Source organism: Capra hircus, chromosome 26 (genome assembly GCF_001704415.2).
Source record: "Capra hircus breed San Clemente chromosome 26, ASM170441v1, whole genome shotgun sequence".
Taxonomy (NCBI): domain Eukaryota; kingdom Metazoa; phylum Chordata; class Mammalia; order Artiodactyla; family Bovidae; genus Capra; species Capra hircus.
The window spans coordinates 29,629,727-29,653,690 of NC_030833.1; the positions used below are offsets into that span (position 1 = coordinate 29,629,727).

The window sequence follows — 23,964 nt, forward strand, 5'->3', positions numbered from 1 at the left end:
CAGTCCTGCTGCTCCCTTCACCCTGGCCCCCACACGGTGCAGAAGTGGGGCTCCTCTTCAAGTGTCCTTCTGTCTCCAGGCCACTCCTGTCCTTGGCCGATTTGGGAGTGAGGTTTAGAAGAGAGGAGAAAAGCCTTCTGGGAAAGACAGTGACGCTCACCCAGCAGAGGCACACACCTGGCTCAGGCCCACACTTCTGCAGGCTGATTTACACATGTGAACACACTCCCTGTCCTGGTTATTTCTTTAGTCATCCAGGAAACATTTATAGAGCAACTCCTCTGCCCCAGGCACTGGGCTAGACGCTGGCGTTAGGACAACAGGAAAGACTTAAAACAAGTGGTCCTCGCCTGAACGGAGCTTCCACGCCTGAACGGAGCTTCCAGTCTAGCTGGGGAAAGGCACACACTTTGACAAACATGGTAAAGACATTACATCATAATGAGTGAAATGAGACAAAATTCCACTGGACAATAAGAAAAGAGAGTGGGCCCCCACTTGGAGAACTGCAGACTGCACCCTGCTCAGGAGAGCGGCAGAGCAGCACGGCTGGGGGCTGAGCCTTCACGGAGGAGAGGGCAGCCTTTCCCAGCTCTCACAAACACACTTCAGGGGCTGGCAGGGGCCCGAGACTAACCTCACCTGGGGGTGAGTTTCACATCTCTCACCTCATTTTCAGTCTCATGATGTCTCAGGCTCAACGTCATGTTCACAGAGTGCACGGTACCCTAGCATACACTCGCACCGTCACACACAGGCTCACAGGGGCTCCAGCACCTCATTATAGACTTGACTTTGACACACACTTAAAGAGCCCTCACAGTCACACACAGACTCTCACACTTGAACAGTCACATGTACAGTTACAGTCTCACCACAGTCACCCACCATCCTTCACCTCCTGTTACACACGTGATTTCTCTCACACTGTCACCCACATACCTATGGCTTCACTGTAGTGGCAGAGTCTCTCACACCCTGTCTCTCTCACACACACATACACACACACACTCTCTCTCGCACACACAGGCAGCCACGCTCCTGTTAGGCTTCTGGAGACAGGCATGTGCAGCCCCTGATCACAGCTAAATGTCAGCGAGTCCCTCTCCTCCCAGTTAGAGATGAATTGTTGCTCGGGAGATATTTCATCCTTAATGCCTCCTGCTTGAACTGGAGCATGCGTCTCGAGGAGGTTACGTTTTCCCAATCCGTCTGCTGCCCCCCTGGCTGGCTCAGGGAGCTGCCCTCCTGCCTCTCAGCTTTCATGGGGGGAGAGGAGGGCTCCCTCTCCCCTTACAGCCTCTCCTCATCCTTTCCTCCCCGCCAGCTCAGCTCTTGGCAAAAGAACAAAGCCCAGGCAGCCGCGCAGGCCCCCTCCTCAGTTCGCTGCACAGGAGGTGTCCCCAGAGCCCAGGGGCCATAGCCTGGCCACACCCCACCCCCACCCCAGCTGCTAGCTGCATCAGGGCCAATGTGGACCCTGTGGCCTAGGGAAGAGCTGGGCAGAGAGAGAGGGGTATGGCATTGAGGGACAGCCCATCTTAAAGGTCTTCTGTATCTGCCCCCTCCCCGTCATGAACTTAAAAAAAAAAAAGGCTGAGTGATGCTGCTGTGAGGGTAAACTGGCACCACCTTTCAGTAGGCAGTTGGGTAAGATGTATCCACAGCCTCTACGGAACGTATGCCTTTTGCCCCTCAATGCCATGTTTATGAATGTATCAGGAGGAAATAAGCAGGCATAGTCCAGACGATTTAGCTTCAAGGGGCTCATCCTAGCCTGGTTCATAAGAGTGAAAAATTGGACAACCTAAACATCCCACAGTAGGGATTGGCAATGGCACAGCCATCAACAGAAAACCACGCAGCCATTAAAATGATGGTGTGGAAGAATGTTTAGCATCATTGAAAGGTGTTCACACATAATGGTAAGTAAAACAAGCAGGTTGCAAAACAGTATGCGTACTAAACGCGATGTGAGAGCCTGGACGGGATCCTGGAGTAAGTAAAAGACGTTAGTGGGAAAACTAGTGAAAGCCAAATAAAGTCTAGAGTTAGGTTAACAACAATGGACCAAAGCTGCTTTCCTAGTCCTGGAAAATGTACCATGGTAATGTGAGATGTTAGCATTAGAGGAAACAGGGTAAGAGACATATTGAAACTCTCTGTACTATCCCTACAAGTTTTCTGTGAATCTAAAATTGCTCCAAAATGAAAAGCTTATTTAGGAAAGCATCAGGTATATATAATGTGATCCTCTAGTTTGGTTTTTTAAATATATATGTCAATAAAAGAGATAAGCAACAAGGATTTACGGTAAAGTATAGGGATCTATATTCAATAACTTCATAATCTGAAAATACATATACATAACTGAATCACTTTGCTGTACACCTGAAACTAACACAATATTGTAAATCAACTATACTTGAATTTTAAAAAATAGTGTATATATCAAGGTCTAGAGAATAAGCACCAACATGTTAACTTAAGTAATATCTGAGGGGTGGGATTATGAGCACTTTTAATTTTGATCATTTGAACGTTTTTTCAGCTTTATTGATGTTATATTGATGTATAACATTATACGTGATGTACAATGCATTGATCTGACATACGGATACACTGCATGCAACTTGAGCTCTACCTCCATCACATCACACAATTTCCATTTCCTTTTTATTTTCACATTTACGATCTACCCCATTAGCAATTTTCAAATACACAATAGAGTACTGTTAATTATAATCACCACGTTGTGCATTAGATCCTCAGATCTTTTTTTTTTTTTTTAAATAAAGGAACATGTACCAACTGGTGAAATAAAAAAAAAAGGTCAAACCTGAAGTGTCCCAGGGGACTCTGAGAGCAGCTCAATTCCCAGTCAACCCACCCAGCCTCCTTAGTCCTCTGAAGGTCTTGAACTCAGCCATTATAGACAGTTTCCTTTACTTCTAATTCTAATTGGCATGACCACCCCTCACCTCTGGAAACTCCAGAATTTCAGGATCTGAAATTCTCTTCTTTGATCCCAATCTCCTATGCTCCAACCGCACTCACTAACCCCGTTCCTACTGGCTCATTCTCTGGTCCCTTAAGACCTCCACCTTCTCCTCCTCCAATGCCCCCATCTGGCCTTTCTTGCTCCTTTCCTACCCTGGCTCCATATCAATTATTTGAACAACATGCTTCCTGCCATCCTGCTTACCCGTCTTCAGCCTTAAGCTGCACTGCCATCTACTTTTCTGGCTCCTACTCCTGGCCACTCTGGAGCAGGCGGAAAAAAACCCAGCCCATTCATGCGACCTCAACTCATCCGACACCAGTATGTTCAAAACAGAACAAAATTTTCTCTTCATCTATACTTAACTCCTCATTACAGTTCCACAACTATTACAAACTTCTCTGCAAGACTTCCACTCTAACTTACCAAGAATACTTCATATTACCAAGAATACAAAGCCCATTCTTCAAATAATATTCCCCTCTCTACCTACCCCAAACCCACCAGTCCACCCTAGAATTTTCCTGGATAATCACTCACCTTTTTCCTCCTCTCCTTCTCCTTACTGAGGACCCAATCACCGCAGCCTCTGCCCAGAATTTTCTCCATTGAGCATCTTCCACATCTTGTCCATTTTGGCTCTCCATCTTTCCTCTTTCTCCTGGATAAACTTTATGAATGAGAAATCACCCTCATTACTTCTAGTTCTTTGTCATTAACTCTTCCTGTGATATCCCACCACTCTGTAGTCACTTGTGGTTACCTGCGACCTGAGAATAACCAAACCCACTGGCCACTGACTCTGTCTTCCTCACTGATCACGCTTCAGGATTTAATACCAGTTTCTTTCCCAGAAACTTTTCTCATCTCCAGGCCACTAACTCTTTTTGTTTTTCTCCTAACTTTCTGGCTATTCCCTTTTAGTCAGTCTCTTCTAATTTTTTTCTCTCCTTCAACTTTCTAAGTACAGGAATCTCCTGGGATTCATCAGGGTGGCCAAGAAGTTCTTTCTGGTTTTTCTATAAGATGGTATGGGAAAACCCAAACAAACTTTTTGACCAACCCAATAGTTTTCATATTATCTTACTCCACCTCCTGCCCCGTAGCAGGCAAGCTCACCACTCCCCTGGCTTCCACTAGCCATCTCTTCGGAAGAATCCCTAACTTATAGCTTCTGCATTCCCATCTAGAATATCCAATTTCCTGCTGAGCCTCTCTGAGTGGGTGTTCCAGAGCACCTCAAACTCACTGTAACTACAGTCATATTCTCTGTCCCCTATCCCTGACAAACCCTATCTTCAAACCTCTACTGTTCTTTCAAACAAGCTGAATGTCTGGAAGTCACTTGGACTCTACACTCCCCCTTCCATATCTCTTCCATATCTTCCAAATCCATTCACTGGTCAGGTCTGGGAAATTCTACCCTAGCCCTGTCTCTTGCTCATGGCCTTTTGTTTTCTGTCTTTTCTGCCCCCATCTGGTTCTGACTTTCTTTATCTGGACAATGGCAACATCCTCATCCAAGACCATCCTGCTTTTCATCCTGCTCCATTCACCCAATCCGAGCAGAGCAACAGCATATAGCCCTCACAGCTGGGGCAACCATAGACTTTATTATCCAAACTAGGATGCTTTGAGAGTCAAAGGGGGCTCTGTAAAATAATAATAACAATGGCAACAATGAAAACTTAAGAATAAAAACTAGCAATGACAATGGGACAACAGGCATGAATTGGAATTGCCCTGGGTATATGATCATCTTACCCATCTGACCACACTCATCTCTTGCTCAAAGACCTTCCATAAATCCCACTGAATTTAGATTCATGCTAGCATTCAGGTCCTACATTTCCAGCCTCTGTCTCATGCACACCCTTCTTCTAATAAGAGCTACTCACTGGCCCTTGAACATGACTCATGCCAGTCACATGCCTGTGTTCATGTTCTGCTTTCCAGAAATCCTTGCTTTTAACCTTGCCCCCCAACCCTATTCATTTAAAAACTGAAACCATAAATGACCCTCCATGAAGTCTCCCCTCATCCTCTTCTTGCACCTCTCCTGGAGCACTTTGCATTTCCTCCTTTGTAGAATATTATTCCCACTCTTGGCTCTATCAAAAATGCCGAACAGTGGCTGCACATGGCTTCACTCCCGACCAGCTCTTTGCCTGGGCAGCTGCTTACAGTGTGGCCTGGCATTAAAAGATGAGCTGGGCCAATCTGACGTCCTCTCCTGGGAATTTGAACTATGAAATACAGAGAGACTAGAGCAGTTAGCAGAGGTGATGTAGAGAGAGACTCAGAGAGGCCGGCTGGTCAAATGCAAGTCACAGTTATGAGAAATTATGAGGATACCCAGGAAGCTCTCGACGCTGCACGGGGGTCAGAAGCAGTTATGAGCTGGGGCCCTGGGGGCCAACGTGAGTGGGAATCCTGATTCTTCCACTTCCTGGCTTGAACTTGGGGCAGAGCACCTAACCTCCTTGAACCTCAGTGTTCTCACATGTAAAATGGGGATAACGAGATTAGCTGACACACAGTTCTTAAGAGGATTAAGTAAGAAAGAAAACCAATCTGCCTAGCTTTCAGTAAGTGTTCAGAATTTGTTAGCTCTCATGCCTTCTCCTCCTGTAACAACAGTTTAATGAACATTAATGAGGAGAGACAAACAGATAAAAGAAGACCCAGTGGGGTGCCTTTTCACCTTACCACGAGGGAGAAGTCAGTGCCAAGAGCTGCCTGGGGCCATGTGCTTCCACAGAAAGACCTTCCTTTTTCTTGTGATTACTTGAGGGAATCTGTTTCTTGTAAATAGAAGGACCCCTGCCCAGACTCCTGTCTTTCTCTCGGGTCTGGACTTGAGCTCCTCACAGTCTTGGATGATACTCCCGCCTGGGCCTTGAACACAACTCATGGTCAATGCTTGGTGAACAAATGAATAAGATTCCAAGTCATCTCTAAGGAACCTACAAAAAAGCTGTTCTTCAGGGACTTAGACGGAGAAGGCAATGGCAACCCACTCCAGTACTCTTGCCTGGCAAATCCCATGGATGGAGGAGCCTGGTAGGCTGCAGTCCATGGGGTCGCTAGGAGTCGGACACGACTGAGCAACTTCACTTTCACTTTTCACTTTCATGCATTGGAGAAGGAAATGACAACCCACTCCAGTGTTCTTGCCTGGAGAATCCCAGGGATGGGAGAGCCTGATGGGCTGCCTTCTCTGGGGTGGCACAGAGTCAGACACAACTGAAGCGACTTAGCAGCAGCAGCAGCAGGGACTTAGAAACGCCAGGGGTTCACATCTGGGGGAGAGTCAGCCCCCCAGTTCATGGCCTCAACCCTCAAGCTAGGGAAGAAGGCAGGCCAGGACCAGGATCACTCTGGAGGACTGATGCTTGGGGGTGCCCTCACTGAGTTCCTGGCTTGCCTGCATGCTGCTAGGCCTGGCCTCTTCCTTTCCTCACTCCCTCTGGGCCCAGGAGGAGGAGCTGCGGGGTCACAGGAGGGGCAACTGAGGGAAGAGAGTCACTGGGTCATGTTGCCAGTCTGCTGAAACAGGGCCAAGGCATCAGCTACCAGCCTCATCCCCTCCCCTCCCAACCCCATACCCAGCTCCAGCACACTCAGATCTATTCTGGCCCTTCCCTTCACTGTGCTCTTTCTTACTATGTCATTGTACATGCTGTTCCTGCCCTCTCAGATACCCTTCCCTGCCTGTGCCTTGACCAAAGACTCCTACCAGTCTTTTAACACTCAGTTCAGAGCTGGCCTCCTGCTGGAATCTTCCCTGGATCTCCCAGATAGGGTTAAATGTTCCTGCTCTGTGCTTCTAAGGTCTTTGTGGAGACTTTTATGAGCCAAGGCTCATCACTCCAGTTATCCATGTACTTGTGTGTCTTTCCCCAAGAAGGTCTCAAGGACAGGAATTTTGTCCTATTCATCATTGTGCCCCGAGTGTCTAGCAAAGGATCTGGCACATAGTAGGCTTTCACCAAATGTTGACTGGATTAATATATGAATAGGGTAACGGTTTCTTCCAGCTGGATCCTGTTTTCTCTTCTTCCCTGGATATCTTGACATCATCTACAGTTCTGTGAACTATTTCTCCCAAAGGCACTTCTATCTACCCATAGTCCCAAGTGACAACTGGTGTCTACAAGGCAGGACATGGCAGGGTTAAGGGTCTAGAGGATTTTGGGGTTAGAGATTTGAGGCTTAGGGATGAAGCAGGGACCACAGGAGAATGAGGACAAAGTGGGGTGGGCTGGGCACTTGAACGTCTTCACTGGCCATTTGGGCCTGATGGGTGGGTCCAGACTCTCTCTCCCAGACAGGCCTCTGACTGGGCTCCCAGGCATGGCAGCCACTCTCCTGCCCTCCTACCTCCCCAGGCCCAAGGCTGAGCGGCTGGCAGAGGCAGGACTGGGCCAGCCCGAGCAGACAGCCTTGCGCGATTGCTGGCTCCAGGCCTCCCAGCCCAGCTTGTAGCTCCCCCCAGAGTGGCGGGATTGATTGGCTGCAGCCGGAATGGGCACCAGTCTCCCTGGCTTGGACAGAAACGGGGCCATCTGTTACACCTCTAGTTAAAAGTACATAAAGTTGAGCATTTGTGCGCCGACAATACCACCCCTGACACCCTCCACGCGGCACAGCGCTCTGGCTCCTTGGCAGGCTTGTGCTCCATGACAGGCCGGCACAGCAACGCCTACACGCTGGCTGGCATCACGGCTCCACCCCCCCCAGCGGCCTAGCCCAGCTGGGTCCAACCTAGAAGCCCTAGATTCCACCTATATCAGAGGATGGAGGGAAGGAAAGGGGACAGGTGGAAGGGAGCATACTGTGGGTGACTCTTGGCCCCAGCTCAGGGCTCCTGGGTGGCAGATGATGCCACACTTAAGGTCTGATTTGGGAGAACCCAGTACAGCTACTCATGCCAGTCCTAGGGCATGGGGCTTCAGGTGGGCCTAGGCTGGCTCTAGGCCCACACCAGGCCTTGCATTTCCTGGGCCAAGCCAAACAGAAGAGTCCATCTTGTGACCCAGGACACTCATGCCTCTTGAGTTTGGACCCCATGACGGCATCTCACATCAACCCAGAAGACAGTTCTGTTCAAGGCTGAGTTCTGGACTGTGGTTTTGGGCTTGGAATTCTAGACTCTGATTTCTGAACCCCAACTTCTGGTCTCTGACTTTGGGTCGGGACACTCGAGGCATTCCACAGACATCTTTTCCACTTATAGTCCTCTGGTGCTCAAGCCAGGCCAGCCTACTGTCTCCCAAAACTGTTACGAGCAGTCCTGCCTGCCTCTGTCCTTTTGCCCCTGCTTCCGCTCTCTCTAACCTGGAATACTCGATTTCTTCCCTCTAGCCTCTCAGTCCTTCCCATCTTCCGAGACTGAGCTCTAGTCCCAGCTCTGCCAGGCAGGCTTCTCTGGCTACAGGGCCCCTGCCTGCTCTGATCTCCCAGAGGCCTCCTCCCCAACCCAAATGGTTTCTTCCGAGGCTTGTTCAGTATGAGACTGGACTCCCCTGCACAGGTGGAAGCTGGGCTGGCCTTTGTCTTGCCCACAGACTAGAATAGAGCTGGAAGTGTGAGTGGGGAGGAGGCTTTATAAGTGCCAGCCTGAACTCAGCTCAGCTGCAGGGAAAGGGGGACAATGACTGCAGAGGTGGTACTGGCTCTCCCAGGGGCCACTCCATAGCTCTGATAGGCACAGCATGGAAGGCGAATGGCCAGGTAGACAGACAGCTTTTGATTACTCATGTGTTTTTTTTAGTACACATTTATTAAATACATACTACATGCTTAGTTCTGTGTGGATCATGGAGGAGAAGGAATAGTTTTAAAAAAATGAGATTAGACATAGTGCCTGCCCTCAATGAGCTTACTCATTAGGAAAGGCCACAAGACAAGTTCAAATAATAACTATAATTTGAACTATAATTAACCAAAATCAACAGAAGTGTCCTTTATCTTGTGCACAATAGACAGTTAGATGGAAAGGATCCAGAAGGTCAGAGACTTCAATACCCATCCTCAGCCAAAAGACATTTAATACATTGCTTGAGATAACGTGGGTAAAGCTCTTACTTGGCACAAAGTACACGATGGAATTGAGTTGGCCAAAAAGTTTGTTGGGGTTTTTATGTAAGATGTTATGGGAAAACTGGGATGAACTTTTTGGCCAACCCAATAAAATGATGAAGAATATGATGATGGCAATAAGACTGATTATTAGCCTTCCAGCTGGTTCGAAGCATACTCCACCTGTTGGGAAAGCTCACTGCCCTCCCCCCACCCCCGGCAGTTCATTCCATTGTTTACACTTCTACATATTCATTCATAAGGGTAAGGTGAAATCATTCTCTGTCCCCACTGCAATTGTAGTAATTCCACCCCTGGGTCACAGAGAGGCTGGGACTAGGATGAGACAATCAGGGGTTGTACACAACACTGAGAACAAGTACTTCCTTAAACTGTGTGCCCTAAGTGCCTTATCTGCCTCATCCCAGTCCCAGCCCTACCACACAGTGAGTGGGTACCCTTCCCCAGCCAGCCCCAGGCTGGGAACTATCAGATTTCTCAAGTACCCTTAGCCTCCAAAGAAGCTCCTACCAGAAGCCTACAGGAGGGGGTGATAGGGGCAGATGGGGACTGAGAATTCTAGGAGGGTGTTAGTTCCAACTAGGGGTACTTATCTGCCCATCCCAATCTTTTCTGCACAACACCTCCTTTTGGCCTGGCCTGGTTGCCCCCAACTCTTTCCCACAGCCCTGGAACAAGGGAATAAGGGACCAAAGGAAGGCTGGTGTGCCCAAATCTGTGCCGGAAAAATAAAGAGGCAAGTGGGTTCTAAAGTACATTGAGAGTGAAAGTCACTCAGTCGTGACCGACTCTTTGTAACCCCATGGACTGTAGCCCACCAGGCACCTCTGTCCATGGATTTCTCCAGGCAAGAATATTGGAGTGGGTTGTCATTTCCTTCTCCAGGGAATCTTCCAGACCCAGGATCTTCCCTGGGGGATTGAACCCAGGTCTCCTGCATTACAGGCATATTCTTTACCATCTGAGCCACCAGGGAAGCTACTGAGCAGTGGGCCTGGATAAGAAAGTCATGTAACTGTTTCTTCTTCTCACGGGTATCCCAGGTAGGGGATGTGTGTGTGTGTATAAAACAGAATGGGAAAGCTTACATGCCACGGACAACTCTGGAGGACTGGGATGAGGGGACGTTGAGGGGAGAGCTGGCAAGCAGGAGGGCTGAGGGGAGGGGGAAATGGAGTCTAAAGACAGGTAGATCTGCTGTACTACTTTCCAGCTGGGTTCCTCAAACAAGCCACTTAAACTTCTGAGTCTCAATTTGCTAGCTGTAACCTGAACTTCAAAGACTGTTATCTACCTACAGGGAGGACCATGTCACCTACTGTGACATGCCAAGATCCTGACTCCAGGGGAAAAAAAAAAATCCTGATTCCGGTCAGTCACGTTCATCAGGCTCAGGGTGAGGCCCAGGCAGGCCAAAACCTGGCCTCTGCTCAAACTGGAGTTGCAGTCTGCTCCCCAGCCTGGGGGTTTATTTTGGCTAGAACCACTTTTTGTGGCCTCCTTGTTTCTCTCTGTCCCCCATCAACCCTCGTCCTGACAAATCCTCCTTTTTCCATTCCAGCTTATAAAGTCCTGTTTACCCCCGCGGTGTCTTCAGCCTCCCAAGACAGAACCCTGAGACGCAAGCAGCTATAGGGTTTCTCTTCCCATTTTCATAGTCGCAGACCGAGGCCCGCAGCGAGTTAGAAACGCTGGAGTGAGCGTGTTTCGGAGCCCCTCCCCCAGGCTGGGGCCCGAGGGGCCACTGAGAGACCGCGGTCTGGTAAGGGCCCCGTGCGCTGGGGGCGGGCGCGGGCGCAGCACCCAGGGCCTGCGTTTCCCCCCGGCCGCCAGCAGCAGGCGTTGCGGCGGAGGCGCCCTCCGTACCCGAGCATTAACTTAAGAATAGCTCACACTAATCCCTGGCTGTGTGGAAACAGCGTTTTATTAAATGCTTCACACAGATTTGGTATAATAAAGATGAATATATTATATCTTTTGCCTCCCCCAGAGTGAGACAATAATAAGAGAGGAGGAAAAAAAAAACAAAGTGAAACATAAATACAATGTAATGGGACTTGTGTCGAGGGACGCGTGGCCTGTCGGGGCTGCCATGCCGCGACCTTGCAGCGGGAGCTTGGGATGGGGTGGCTGGGGAGCCTGGATTCCAGCCTTCCTTGCCCAGCCAGCAGTCCCCGTCCGCCTCCCTCCACTCCCCCCAGCCAATTTCTCTGCCGCTAGGAGGACCTTCCCTCAGAGAGGCGCCCCTGGAGGGGGTGAAAGAGTCGGGCGTCTGGCCACACCTGTACCCTGGTGTGGGCCTTGTGCCTTATCCTCCGCCCCCCAAGACCTGGTCTTCTGAAGACGTGGGCTACACAGGACAGACTGAGCAGATGGATAAACTCGAAAAATCCAGGTGCGAAGGCTTCAACCTGGGCTCTGCTTCGAAGAAGAGCTGCCCTCCCTGTCCCGCTCTTAGGGGGCTCTCCCTCAACAAGCTGGAGGTCCCCCACCCTGCGTGTCCTTTCCATCCTTCCCGGGGAGCGGCCAAAATCGTTTACCTGAAAAAAATTTCAAAGCTTTTCCGGTACACAAAAAAAGAATGCTTAGCGATTCAGCCCAACCCCTCCTCGCAAAGGTGGTGGCCCGCCCTGTGAGGGCTCGATTTGCCAGTCCAAGGGAGGCTGCCTGGCTCAAATTTAGGAGCGCCTCCTTATCGGAGGCAGGTTCGAATCCCACCTGTGCAGTTGACCAGCAAGACACAGTCTTAACCTCAGTTTCCTCTTCGGTAAAACCAAGATGTAGTGAGGACTGGAGAAGCTTCTAATGCCTGGGAACCCATCAGCTGTAAAAAAGAAAAATAAGCAGCTACCAGCTGCTCTTAAAATATTCGTTAAAATAAATGGTCGTTTCGGACCTAGTATTCTCCTGAAACTCACTTCCTCGGGCCCCAAGGCAGGCAACCCCTTTTCCCAAACAAATCGAATGACAGTCTCTCATCCATCACTCTCCCTAAATTTCTTGACCTTTGCCCCGTAAAGGCTCAGAGAGGTTAAGAGACTTACCCAAGAATACACTGCCGGGCAGTGGTGGAGCTGTCTGGGGTCCAGGTGCCATCAGTCCATCTCACTTGCCTCTGCAAAGACACCCCAGCCTGCCTGGTCCCCAGCAGGCTGGCCTCCGGAAGCCCAAGGCACCGAATCAAGACAAACAAATGCGTAGAGGCGGAGGAAGAGGAGGAGGCGGCGGCAGAAGACAAGGATTCTGCTGGGGTGGAAGGAGGGATAAGCATGGAAGGAGGGAAGCGAGGTGCCTTTGGCCGGACTTCTTGTCGGGCTGCCCAAGACCTCCGGAGACCAGACTGGGGCCTCGGTCGCGCCGGCCCCGAAGGGCCAGCGATGTCAGCGCGAGGGTCGCCGGCGGCCCGAGGTTCACTTCGTAGGAGTGGGGAGGCTGATGGAGAGAGGGCGGGGCCGACTGCCTGGAAGTGAACGGCTCTGGAGAAGAGCCGGAGGAATCAAGCGACAGTGGATGTTGGACGGGATGAATGCGAACCCTCAAGATCAGAAACCCAGGGGCTGGTGGAAAGTGGAAAAGCCAGAGGAAGCTGGCTCTGCTCAAACGAAATAGGGTTGAAGGTGGTGTGCATTTAGACAAGACCCCGATGCTGGGAAAGACTGAAGGCAGGAGGAGAAGGGGACGACAGAGAACGAGATGGTTGGATGACAACACCGACTCAATGGACATGAATTTGAGCAAGCTCCAGGAGATGGTGAAGGACAGGGAAGCCTGGCGTGCCGCAGTCAATGGGGTCTCAAAGAGTCGGAGAACAACGGGCCTAAAGGCCTCCGGTGCTCCCTTCAGCGCCGGCTGACACGAGGTGGGGGCGCGAGGGTGGGCTGCCGCCTCGAGAACTGGATCTATGGGGTGGGTGGGTCGGTGGGTCGGTGGGTCAGTGGGCGTGGGGTCGTTGAAGAAGCACAACCTGGGGATCCACCGTAGGTAAAAAGTCCCGCAGCTTCCCTGGAGCTCCATTCGGAGCACAAGGAAAATCCCGGCCCAGACGAAGCAGCCCCTGGGCACTCGGGCTCTGAGCACAGGAGCCCGCCTTCTCCTCTTTGCTCAGAGCCACCCCGCCCACGTTCTCTGCGCGACTGGGCATTGCCGCAGCTCGCTTGCCCACAGGTCGGGCCCCCTCGTCCCCTATTCCGGCCCTGGTCCCGCTTCCTGTTTACTCTTGCCTGGGGTCTTAAGAGCGGCTTCGCTGGGACAGCCCTGCCCAGTAGGCGCCCTCTGACCGGATGGGGCCGGAGGGATTCGGGGGGACCAATGAGTCTCCTGGGATTGGGCCGGGCAGAACCCAGGAGTCTTCCATCTGGCTCCCTCGTCAAGCGTGTTAGTGACCCCCCCCCTTCCCCTCAGCCGAAAGGTGAGGCGCTAATGCAATGAGCCCCCGCGCGGCTGCTGAATTATTCACGTGCAGTTTATTATAAGAAGCCTGACTCAGGCCTTTCTGGAGCCCGCCTAACCACGCTCGCTGGCCGGCTCCTAGGTCTCCTCCCCCCGCACCGCTTAGGTTCCTCCCCCATCCACCTGGCCTGGCCCAGGCTCCTCTGCCTGGCGCCCTCCCACAGGCAGAGACCTCTGTGGTAGCCTGACCACCATTAGTGGTTTGGGGAGCTCAGGGACCCAGGAGTTAGGTTTAGTAGGAAATCAGTTCTTGGTGCTTCCGTAGATGGCATAGCGGCATAGTGAATGGAACCCCTATTGTGGACCCAGGACCAGCAAGGACTGGGGTGCAGCCTGTTCCCAACTCCCCCCTGCAGTCCCAAACAACCATCCCAAGAGCTCACCAGCCCATGCCCCAGGCTGCAGACCTGCTGAGGTGCACAGGGGACTAACCAACCTCAGCAGCTTGATGCCCAGGCCAGGGAGTGAGGGGCACTCTTTCTCCCCTTCTGGGTTGGGACTTCTGGCCTCCTGCTCAGCTTCTCTGCTTACCAGGAAAGTGGTCCTCACTTCTGGACCTACCCCAGTGCTTCTGGATTCTTATGGCTCATTTCAAATGCTACTCCCCATGGGACAGAACCAGACACTACTCCCCCTACCCCACCACCCCCGGCCCCTATACTTTACCCTCTTCATAGTCCCCTGGGCTACTGGGGAAGAGGTGTATTTCCTGCCACTCCTACTGGCCCATCTCTCTCCTCCTTCTGTCTGTTCTTCCTCTCTGCTTCTGGGCTCAGAATAGGATGGGAGTCTGTTTTTTTAAAAAAAAAAAAGAGAGATTAACAAACTCCATTCCTGAGTCAGGCCATACCACAGCTGAGTCCATAACTTAGGACACTTCCCACCTCCCATGGCCAAAAAGCATTAAAGAATGAGTTCTCTGTGCCCCTTCATGTATATTGGAGGTACTAGCCACAGGAGTGCCTCACACATCTGCACGCAGCTGGGAAAACAATGCACCTACCCTTCCCTCACTACCTTCGTCATCTCTGAGGGGGCACAAGCAGAGGTCCCTGCCTAGTTCTCCCTTTTTTCTCTTGTTCATTTAGTTTATTCATTCAACGAATGCATGGAGAGTTCTTCATATATGCCAGGCTGGCACAGGGCATGGAGAGGAGTTTCAGGTTCCCAAGTTCATAGCCAGGGGGAGAGAGGTAGGACAGACAACAACCAGCAGTTCTTGGCAATCTGACAGTGTTTCCATGGGGAATGTTTGAAGGGGCACAGAGGACAGAACAGGCAGGAAAGTTTCCCCAAGATGAGTTGAGCACTAAAAACAGCAAGAAGTGCCAGGAGGGAATTCCTTGGCGGTCCAGTGGTTAGGATTTCACACTCTCACTATCAGGCCCCAAGTTCAATCCCTGGTCAGGGAACTAAAATCTCATAAGCATGCAGCATAGATTAAAAAAAAGTGCCAGGAGGGGCAGCAATTACTTCTGGCCTCAGGGTGAGGGAAGTAAAGGCCTGGGACCAAAAAGAGGGCTGCAAGAGTATGGTCACTTTGGCCTTGAGCATCTTTCCTCACCTCTATCTGTCCGTGTTACTCAGTGGTCTGTTGATCCCCCTACACTTCCAAAGGGCAATCAGTTACCCCATGCAGGACTGAAGCGCCAGAAAGAGGTTGGCTCATGTGGTGGAACCACCTGTCACTAGGTTCTAAAGGAGTTCAGTTCATGAAAGAAGTTGGGGAGGTGAGAAGAGAGAAGGAAGGAAAGGTGTTCTCCAAAAAGTGCCCTGGTCTTAGAGCCTGCCCCCATCTCTCTTTGCCAGAAGAGGTCATGGTCAGAGACAGCAGGACAGGTCCAGAAGCAGATCCAGAAGCAGGCTTGGAGCCTGGCATGAATTTCAGAGCAGCTGGCTCCCTGCTCCCCAGGCCTGCAGAGAGGCAGCTTCTCTCTCCCTTCCCCTATTGGCCTGCTTCTGGCCTTAACCTTTTCTGGATCTCCAACCCCTTTTGAGAATCCAGTGTGTTACATAATATTGCCCCTGAAGAAATATGAACACTTGGGCTCATACATAATTTTACACACTATTTCTGGGATCTGCAGAGCCCCTAAAGTCCATTAAAAGAAACTTTGGGCTCTGGTTAAAAATTTTATGGTTCTAGGATTAAGATTTGAGTGAGGAGGAAAAAAAAAAACCCAACAGCCTCTAAGTCCTAACTACTCCCAAACCGGCTGTGTGACTTTGGCTGTGTTACTTAACTTCTCTGGGCTTTATTTTCCTTATATGTAATCAGGGTAATAGCAGTAACTACCTCATAGGCTTGTGAGTAGTAAGTGAAATCAATAAAACTCTTAGCCGGAAGCCAAGCACATGGTAAGGGCTTATGGTGTTTATTGTCATGGTTATTATTGTTGTTGTTACTGCATAAGGTGGCCCAGGGCAGAAAATAAAAACCAAGCGGGCAGTTCTGGTTCAGCCAGGGTGGCAGGAGTCTGCTTCTACAGCAGAAGAAACCCTCTCTGAATTTCATGAGAAGTGTCACAGTAGCGGGTCCCTGGGGGACAAAAATGATCCCACTTGGTGGTCAAGTTAACTCATTTCCAGCAATGTCAGAGCTTTTTTTCTCAAGGAAGCTCTGGCCTGAAGGCCAACATAATGCTTACACAAATAATCTGGAAATGAATGAAACTACCAAAACAATCTGGATTAAAGCTGACAGCGCCTTTGGGGATTTATTTGAATTATTCTCCCATGCTAAGGAATAACTCCGTGTGTCAGTCTACAGTGTCCCCTATCCTCACAATTCATGCAACGTCCTTTCCCTCCTCTTTGTCTGAGGAGGGAAACTAGGGGAAAAGCAGATCTGGGGCAGAATAATCCCTTCCCCTTGCAGTGGAAATGGAATAAGGCTGGAATACCCTGGTGGTATAGACAGAAAGCAGGAATTCAGGAGTCAGGATGCAATATTGACCAGGCTCTGAAGACAGGCATTCCCTCTGTGGAAGAGACTCCGGGACCAACTCCAGGGGAGAAGACAATGGCCCAGCTGACTGGGAAGTGGGGAACCCTATGGAGCCTTCCAGATCCAGCATTGGATGCCTGGAAGGGGGTTGAGCAGAAGGTGAGATCCTGGAATAATGGCATATTCCTTCCAATCAACCCCTACCCTACCTGTCTCTGAGTTACTTCCCTTTCCAAATTTCACGATCTCCAAAACTCCTCTGAGGTGGGACCACCAAAGCCCAAGCCTTTCCCCTCTACACAATTGTCTATACTCCATTTGCCTGACAAAAACTCATTCAACCAATACTTGAGGGTGTCCCCATTCTTGCCTAGCCTGTGAATGTCTGAAGTGGACAACCCCCACATCAAGGGCCCTGTCTCCTGGCAGGAGAGGGAATGAGGCTGAGGGCAGACCCCAACACAGCCCCGAGCTCTGCAGATGGGTTTGGGCTCTGCCGGTGGGTTTGGGCTCTCATGAGTTCAGAAGATTCCACCCTCCTACACACTGGGGTCTGTAGTGAGTTGGGGGAAAAAAAAAAAAAAACAGTGGACTGGTTTTTGAAGATAATCTCGATGAGGTGTTGGATTTAGGGGACCCTGAACAAAAATGAGCAGGTGATACCACGTGCCCCCTGATTCCCCAGCTATGCTGGCCAGAGCTGCTTGGCCAGCCAAGAGTACAACCAGTTAGTCCAAAACCCTCAAAACTTTGGGATTGGACAGCAGGTACCTGCCAAGAAGGGAAGAAGATTTGGCGATGGTGGTTAGAAGGGGTAATGTAGCAGATGATTTCGGAATGTCCTGTGCACTTTGACACAACATGGCCATAAACTAAAGGTCCAGGGAAACAGGGCTCCAGGGGAGAGCAGCACCCCGCTGCTCCCCAATTCACATTCCTCACCTTCCTGGCAACCTCACAATAATCCTGAATTCTGCTGTTCCTGAGGGACTGGGAGATGGGAGGAGCAGGGTTGTCCTTGCAATCCTGTCTTGCAGACCAGTATCAGGTGTGGAGAGATGAACAGACTGGAAGAATGGGGGAGGAAGAGTAGGGGGTGAGAGCTCCTCTGGAGGATGAGGACCACAGAGTCCCCATTCCCTGATGTGGACGGGCCTCCTCTGGATATGGCTCGCCTGAGGCTCTGGGTCATGGCTTTGGGGGTTATGGCAGGAATGGGGTGTGGGTGAGAGGTGAGGTGGAATCCTAAGAGCAGGAAGTGAGAGGAGAGAGCAGACCCCTTTCCATCTCAGAGCTTCCAAGCCAGCAGGGTTCAGCTCCCTGGAACCCTCTTCTTCCGGTCCCTCTTCACCATCTGACTCTGACCCCAGGCTAAACCTCACCTCATGGCTCCCAGAGTAGCACTGATGCATCAGAGACTGGCCTGCCTGGGGGATAGTTCTGCATCTCTGGGGGAACATTCTCACCATTCCTGCTTCTAAAGTACCTGTGCTTTCCCCAAAATGCAGGACAAAGATGGGGAGAGGGTAAATAGCTCTTCCCAATACTGCCAGGCAGGCCTGGGGCAGTCACTGGGGTCCCAAACAAGAATCCTCTCTCCCTACACTGTCCTTTTTTAGTCTGGAGAGCTACAAGCCCTTTTCCAAACAAACAAGTACCCGGGAGATAAAAGACACTGATCTCTGATGCTCAGAGGTCCCTATGCTAGAGGCATCCAGGGAAAGAACCTGTCCCCTGCCCCGCAGCCCAGCTTGGTCTTCCTTCTGGAGCAGGTAGGACAGGGCAAGAAGCCCAAGAGGTCCTATTTTTCCCATCCCAGCCTCTGAGCTGGGCCACGGTCCTCTGCACTGGCCTCTCTGGAGCCATCTCTGGACCAAGCAGGGCTGCCAGACTGCGCTGCCTGCCCCAGAGTTTACAAACAAAGCCAGGGAAAGGGCTGGGGCTGTGTGTGAGGACAGCAGCTATTCCTCCCTCAGCTGCGGCCAGTCCCCTCCTCCCCTCCTTTCTACAGGGGCAGAAACAGAAGACTAGGGTGGCAGGGCAAGTAGCTGTATACAAACCAAAGGAAGGACTCAAGAGAAAAAAATAAACTAGGGGCACAACCCCCTTGGGTGCCTCAGGGGAATGAAAAACAGACATGCCCACATACCCACAAGTTCACATACGTTTACACAAATATATCCTTGGAGAACCACACACATATATACATATTCGAACACATAAACATTCAAATACCGATGCACACAAATGCTCGCTTGATACGCACAGAGTTCGGGCCATAGGGTTGCCAGAGTCCAGTCTCACTCGAACCCCAGCTCCCTGCGGGTTCCTGAGAGAGCAGCCCCAGCCTTGAGCCGACCCTCTCTGGGCCCCCCGCCCCGCATCCGGAACAGCTGGAGTCGGCCTGGTGGTGCACTCAAGCCGGGCGCTGGGCTGGGCGGGGCCGGCAGCGGGGCCCCGGCCGGGGCCCGGCAGAGCGCAGCTGGGAGGCCCTGAGCCTGCCCCGTTAGCCCCGGCACCCGGCCTGGCTACCTCGGCCGGACGCCGATCACCAGACGGGCCGTGGCCCCAGTCGGCCCGGAGAGCAGAGGCCGGAAAAGTGTGCAAGATTGCGAGAGGAGGTAAGGCTGTCGCTTCGGCTCCGGCCGGGGAAGAGGTGCCTAGAGCCATCAACAACTACCCTCGCTCCACCTCTCGCCTGGGTAAGGCTGTATCCTCGGACTGGCCTCCTCCCCCAACCCCTGGGATTCCCCCACCCCTGTGTCCTGTGTCGCCTCACCCAGGGCTGCAGAACCTCCTCGGACCTACCGCGGGCCACCCCGAGGGCTGCAGATTCCTTCCGCCAGGCGCGTCGCCCAAGGCCGTGGGTGAGGGGTGAGTGGGTCTAGGGGTAGGGGCGCTGTGTCCTTGATCTCAGCTCGACAAAGTCTGCTCTGGGTGGCGACGGGGCCCACCCAGGCTCCCGGTCTTACCTGGCCCGCGCGGCGGCTGCATAACTCCCCGGCTGTGCTCTTGCCGCCCTTCTCGGGCGCAAAATCCCGGGTTGGAGAGCCCGAGACCTCCGGGCCAGCGCTGCCATCACAGCCAGGCCGGCGGGAGGCGGGTGCTCCGGGAGGGCGGCTCGCAGTTTGGGGTGGGGGCGGCGGCTTTTCAGTCGCCGGAGGTTCGGGTGCAATAAAGGCGCGGCTAAGGTAATTTACAAACAGCTCGGGCCGAGCGCGGCGCAGCGCCCGGACTGACAGGCGCATTAGGCAGGCTAATTCCAGCCGGCTCCTCCTACCCCAGGCCCGCTAATTAATGAGCTTCCCAACTTAGAGCCGCCTGCATTGGACAGACAGAGAGTGAAAGAGAGGACGAGGGAGAGGGAGCGAAGGAGAGAGACGGGGGGAGCAGAGAAGAGAGAAGAGGGAGGGAGAGAGGGAGGGAGAGAACGGGAGGAGAGAACAGAGAGAAAGAAGAGAGGAAAAAGACGGAGAAAGAGAGACAGAAGTGCCGCTGCAGATAATTGATGACTCCTCGATCAAGGCTAACTTGTTAGCAATAGTCAATTGCCCCATCTCTCCGCCTCCCCTCGCAGTACGGGATCGGCGCCCTCGCCTCGGCTCTTCCAACTGCTGCCGCCAGGACCGTGGGCCAGGAACCGCCGCGGAGCCACCTGACACCTTTAAATAGCACCGGGGCTGGCGAAACTGGAGCCCCGCGCGGCGCGCCCCGGCTCGGGCCTCGGATTGCTGGAAGCCCCGGCGGCTGCAGCGCCAGCGTCAGCGCCCTCCTCCTGGGGCCCCGTGCGGCTCTGCTCGCCTCTGCCGTTGCGCTAATCGGCCCCGAGCCCGGCCCGCGCCCTGCCCGGCGCGGCCTCCTTCCCGTCTGCTTCCCGCCGCGCCGTCCGGCGCCCGAGCTGCCCGCGGGCTGGGTCCCCGAGGCCCGAGCCGCCGAGGCCGGGCCCCCAAACGAGGCCGAGATGACTTCCAAGGAGGACAGCAAGGCGGCGCCGGGGGAGGAGAGGCGGCGCAGCCCGCTGGACCACCTGCCGCCTCCCGCCAACTCCAACAAGCCGCTGACGCCGTTCAGCATCGAGGACATCCTCAACAAGCCGTCTGTGCGGAGAAGTTACTCGCTGTGCGGGGCGGCGCACCTGCTGGCGGCCGCGGACAAGCACGCGCCGGGCGGCTTGCCCCTGGCGGGCCGCGCGCTGCTCTCTCAGACCTCGCCGCTGTGCGCGCTTGAGGAGCTCGCTAGCAAGACTTTTAAGGGGCTGGAGGTCAGCGTCCTGCAGGCAGCCGAAGGTAGGCGCCGCCACTGGGTTCCCCCGCGCCCAGCACCCCGCGACCTGTTCCGTGTGTCCCACGCTTACTGCCCTGTGTTTCTGCCCGCCTCACCCCCCACGCCGGTCGTCAGGGCCCTCCAACCCAAGCCGCCGCCACTGGGAGTGGAGATGCGTGGAACAGGACCCAAACCCTGTCTCCTAGGGACCTCGGGATAGGCTAGAGGCGAGTGACCGCGGAGGGGAGGCGGGAACCCAAGATCTCTCCGCAGTCTGCCTGGCTCCCTCCCATTCTCAGTGGCCTGCTAACTCCTAGCCCTGTTCCTGGGGTGCGGAATGGAGAGCCTTTGCTGGGACCTTTTGGATAGCAGTAGAGTCGTGTTGATTGCGACGAGGTGGAGAGCCAACATTCACACCCAGTCAGAGCGTCCCTGTCTGGCTCTCTTAGGTTCTAGCGACCTCGGTTCTTTCAAACGAACTCTCAGGTGACGGGGCAGAGATCAAAACAATTTTTCCTAGGGACTTCCGGTAGACGAGAGATGGAGGAAGGGGGCTTGCCATAGCCTAGGCTTGCCCTAGTCCAGGTGGCCGAATCTAATCCGAGAAGGGAACAGCGGCAGACTGATGGCCGGATGGGTCTAGGTGGGGTGAGTAAGAGCCGGGGTGGGGTCTCCTCTCCCCGGGCGCAAGACTATACTCTGGTTTCCTCGCAGGCCGTGACGGGATGACCATCTTTGGGCAGCGGCAGACCCCCAAAAAGCGAAGAAAGTCGCGCACAGCCTTCACCAATCACCAGATCTATGAGTTGGAGAAGCGCTTTCTCTACCAGAAGTACCTGTCCCCCGCCGATCGCGACCAAATTGCGCAGCAGCTGGGCCTCACCAATGCTCAGGTCATCACCTGGTTCCAGAATCGGCGAGCCAAGCTTAAACGGGACCTGGAGGAGATGAAGGCCGACGTGGAGTCCGCCAAGAAACTGGGCCCTAGCGGGCAGATGGACATCGTGGCGCTGGCCGAACTCGAGCAGAACTCGGAGGCCGCAGGCGGCGGCGGCGGCGGCTGCGGCAGGGCTAAGTCAAGGCCTGGCTCTCCGGCACTCCCCCCCGGCGCCCCGCAGGCCCCGGGCGCCGGGCCCCTGCAGCTCTCGCCAGCCTCCCCGCTCACAGACCAGCCAGCCAGCAGCCAGGACTGCTCGGAGGACGAGGAAGACGAAGAAATCGACGTGGACGATTGAGCGGCGCCCGGCATCTTCCACCGCCCCCCGAGCTCCGAGCGCCGCCCGCCGCCTCCCGGACCGGACCGCCGAGGGGAGCTGGGACCTCCTCTGCAACTCCCGCCTTCTCCCCGTCCTTGGCCCGGACTTGGCTCCCGGCAGCCGCCTCTTCCCTCTCGAAGCAATAAACCCGGGCTGACCGGCGGAGCCGGTCGCCGCGCGCGGCCTCCACCGCCCCGGGAGCCCTCGCCGTGAAATTCTGTATGGCTTGTGTATAAATATTTAAGCCTATATACCGGGTTCTTCCCAGCGCAGCCTGAATTCTTCCTTTCTTTTATTTGTTAAAGTTCCAGAGATTTCCTTGATTTCAAAGCTCAGGCTGCCGGCTTTGCTGAGGGCGAGGCAGAATCGAGGGTAACAAACACTTAACCTCGAGGTCTGGGGGAGGAGGCCGCCCCGACTTTTTGATTTTTCTCTGCATGTGGCGAATGCACCGGTCCTCTCCCTCCTCACCTCCCTAGACCTATTGCAGTTTTCTTTTCTTCCCTTCTGCCTTTATTTCCCCCACGCGTGGGAAGGGACTGAGGGGGACAACCGGGTCCTGACTTGCAAGATTTAAATCAGTTTTCTCCCCCCACAATCCGCCCCCCCCCCCGCAAAGAAAGTCTGTTTTCGATGCCATTTCTGCCTCCTAATGCCCAGAAACGTTATTTTAAAGATTCCTTCCCACCCTCTCTTGGTTGCCTTGGACTGACTACTGGGGTCCAGGTCTTAGGGACAAAGCAGGGGGAAATCCAACAACCAATCAACCAACGAAAATGGAACCCAAAGTCCAAGCATTATTTTTTACTCTTTTTAGAATTTCTTTGCATGTGACAGAGACTGAGAGGAGGCCCACCTCAACCCTCACCCACCTCCTCCACAGCTCTGGGTCTGTCTTGCAGTCTCCAATGTCCTGCTCCTAGCTCGTCTTGGCCAGACAAGGGTGGCTGGATGAGGGTGGGTCCCCCGTGCCACTCCCCTTCTCCTGCCCTGCCCTCTCCCTCCCGGACTGTACCTAAGGCCTCTTTCTCCGATAAATAAAGTCTTTGCCATTTTACTAGAACCGGCGGTGACCGTGTCTGAATGAGTGGACCTTCTTCAGTGAAGCCGCGGCAGGCTCGGTGTCTCTCGGCTCCTGCTCTCGGGCTGCCTAGGCCTTGGCGATTTGGAGGAGTTTCGGGGCAGGCGTGAGAATGAAGGGTGAGGGGGAAGTGGTGAGAGAGAGGAGGCGCTTGTTGCCCACGAACACGCGGCAGCTACCAAATGGTGAGGGGGCGAGAGAAGCGGGCTTCGCCAGGTCCGGGTAAAAAGTGAGGCGTACAATGCTGGGAGGAAATCTGTGCGTACTTTGAGGGCGCCACGGGTGCAAAATTAATTTACGTGCGGCAAAGGCTGAGGGTGGGGGGACTTGCCCTGGGGTTCGTGCATCGCAGCCGAGACCCAAGGGTATTCTTCCTGCGCTCCCCGGGACACCGGCTAAGCCTTGGGTGGTACAGTTCAGTCGGACAGCGGGGTGGAGCCTGAGGGCTCCCAAGTTTCGGTTCGCCAGAGGGCCTCAGCCTTGGGGGAGGAAAGAAAATAAAGCCAAAGGCACGAGGGCAGACTAAATTGCTGACATGGGCACAGGAAGATGTGAGCCCGGGGCGTCTGTGAGTTGGGATGGATTTCTGGTAATGCTCACAAATTCTGGGCCCCGAGCGCTGCTGGGGACAGAGACAAATCTACCAAGAACTCTGCAGGGGGCTGGTGGGGGTGTCCCAGCGCCCCGAGTGCGGCTGGGGCACGAACAGGGGCAGCTTTCACTTTTCCGAACGGACCGGGTTTCTCTCTGGGCTTTTGTTATCACTGGGCTGGCGAGTGGCCGCTGTCACTAGAGGAAGGTCCCGCCTCCAGGCCACTCGGCTCTCTTTCTAAGCAAAATTGATGTGAGAAATGCGCATCTG

General features: G+C 53.4%; 2 protein-coding genes across 2 annotated transcripts; one reads left to right on the forward strand and one right to left on the reverse strand.

Moving 5' to 3' along the window:
• On the reverse strand, nt 11,073-19,883 carry LOC108634044 (chloroplastic group IIA intron splicing facilitator CRS1, chloroplastic-like). The gene is made up of 5 exons (XM_018041748.1): nt 19,475-19,883; nt 17,445-17,569; nt 14,222-14,345; nt 12,151-12,349; nt 11,073-11,930 (listed from the first exon to the last, which is right to left on the reverse strand). Exons 1-4 carry the CDS (start codon nt 19,748-19,750, stop codon nt 12,287-12,289), a joined length of 588 nt encoding a protein of 195 aa, XP_017897237.1. The 5' UTR covers nt 19,751-19,883; the 3' UTR covers nt 11,073-11,930; nt 12,151-12,286.
• On the forward strand, nt 19,280-23,084 carry LBX1 (ladybird homeobox 1). Its single transcript, XM_018041747.1, has 3 exons — nt 19,280-19,376; nt 20,080-20,788; nt 21,480-23,084. The coding sequence occupies exons 2-3, from the start codon at nt 20,464-20,466 to the stop codon at nt 21,998-22,000; spliced, it is 846 nt and encodes a 281-aa protein (XP_017897236.1). The 5' UTR covers nt 19,280-19,376; nt 20,080-20,463; the 3' UTR covers nt 22,001-23,084.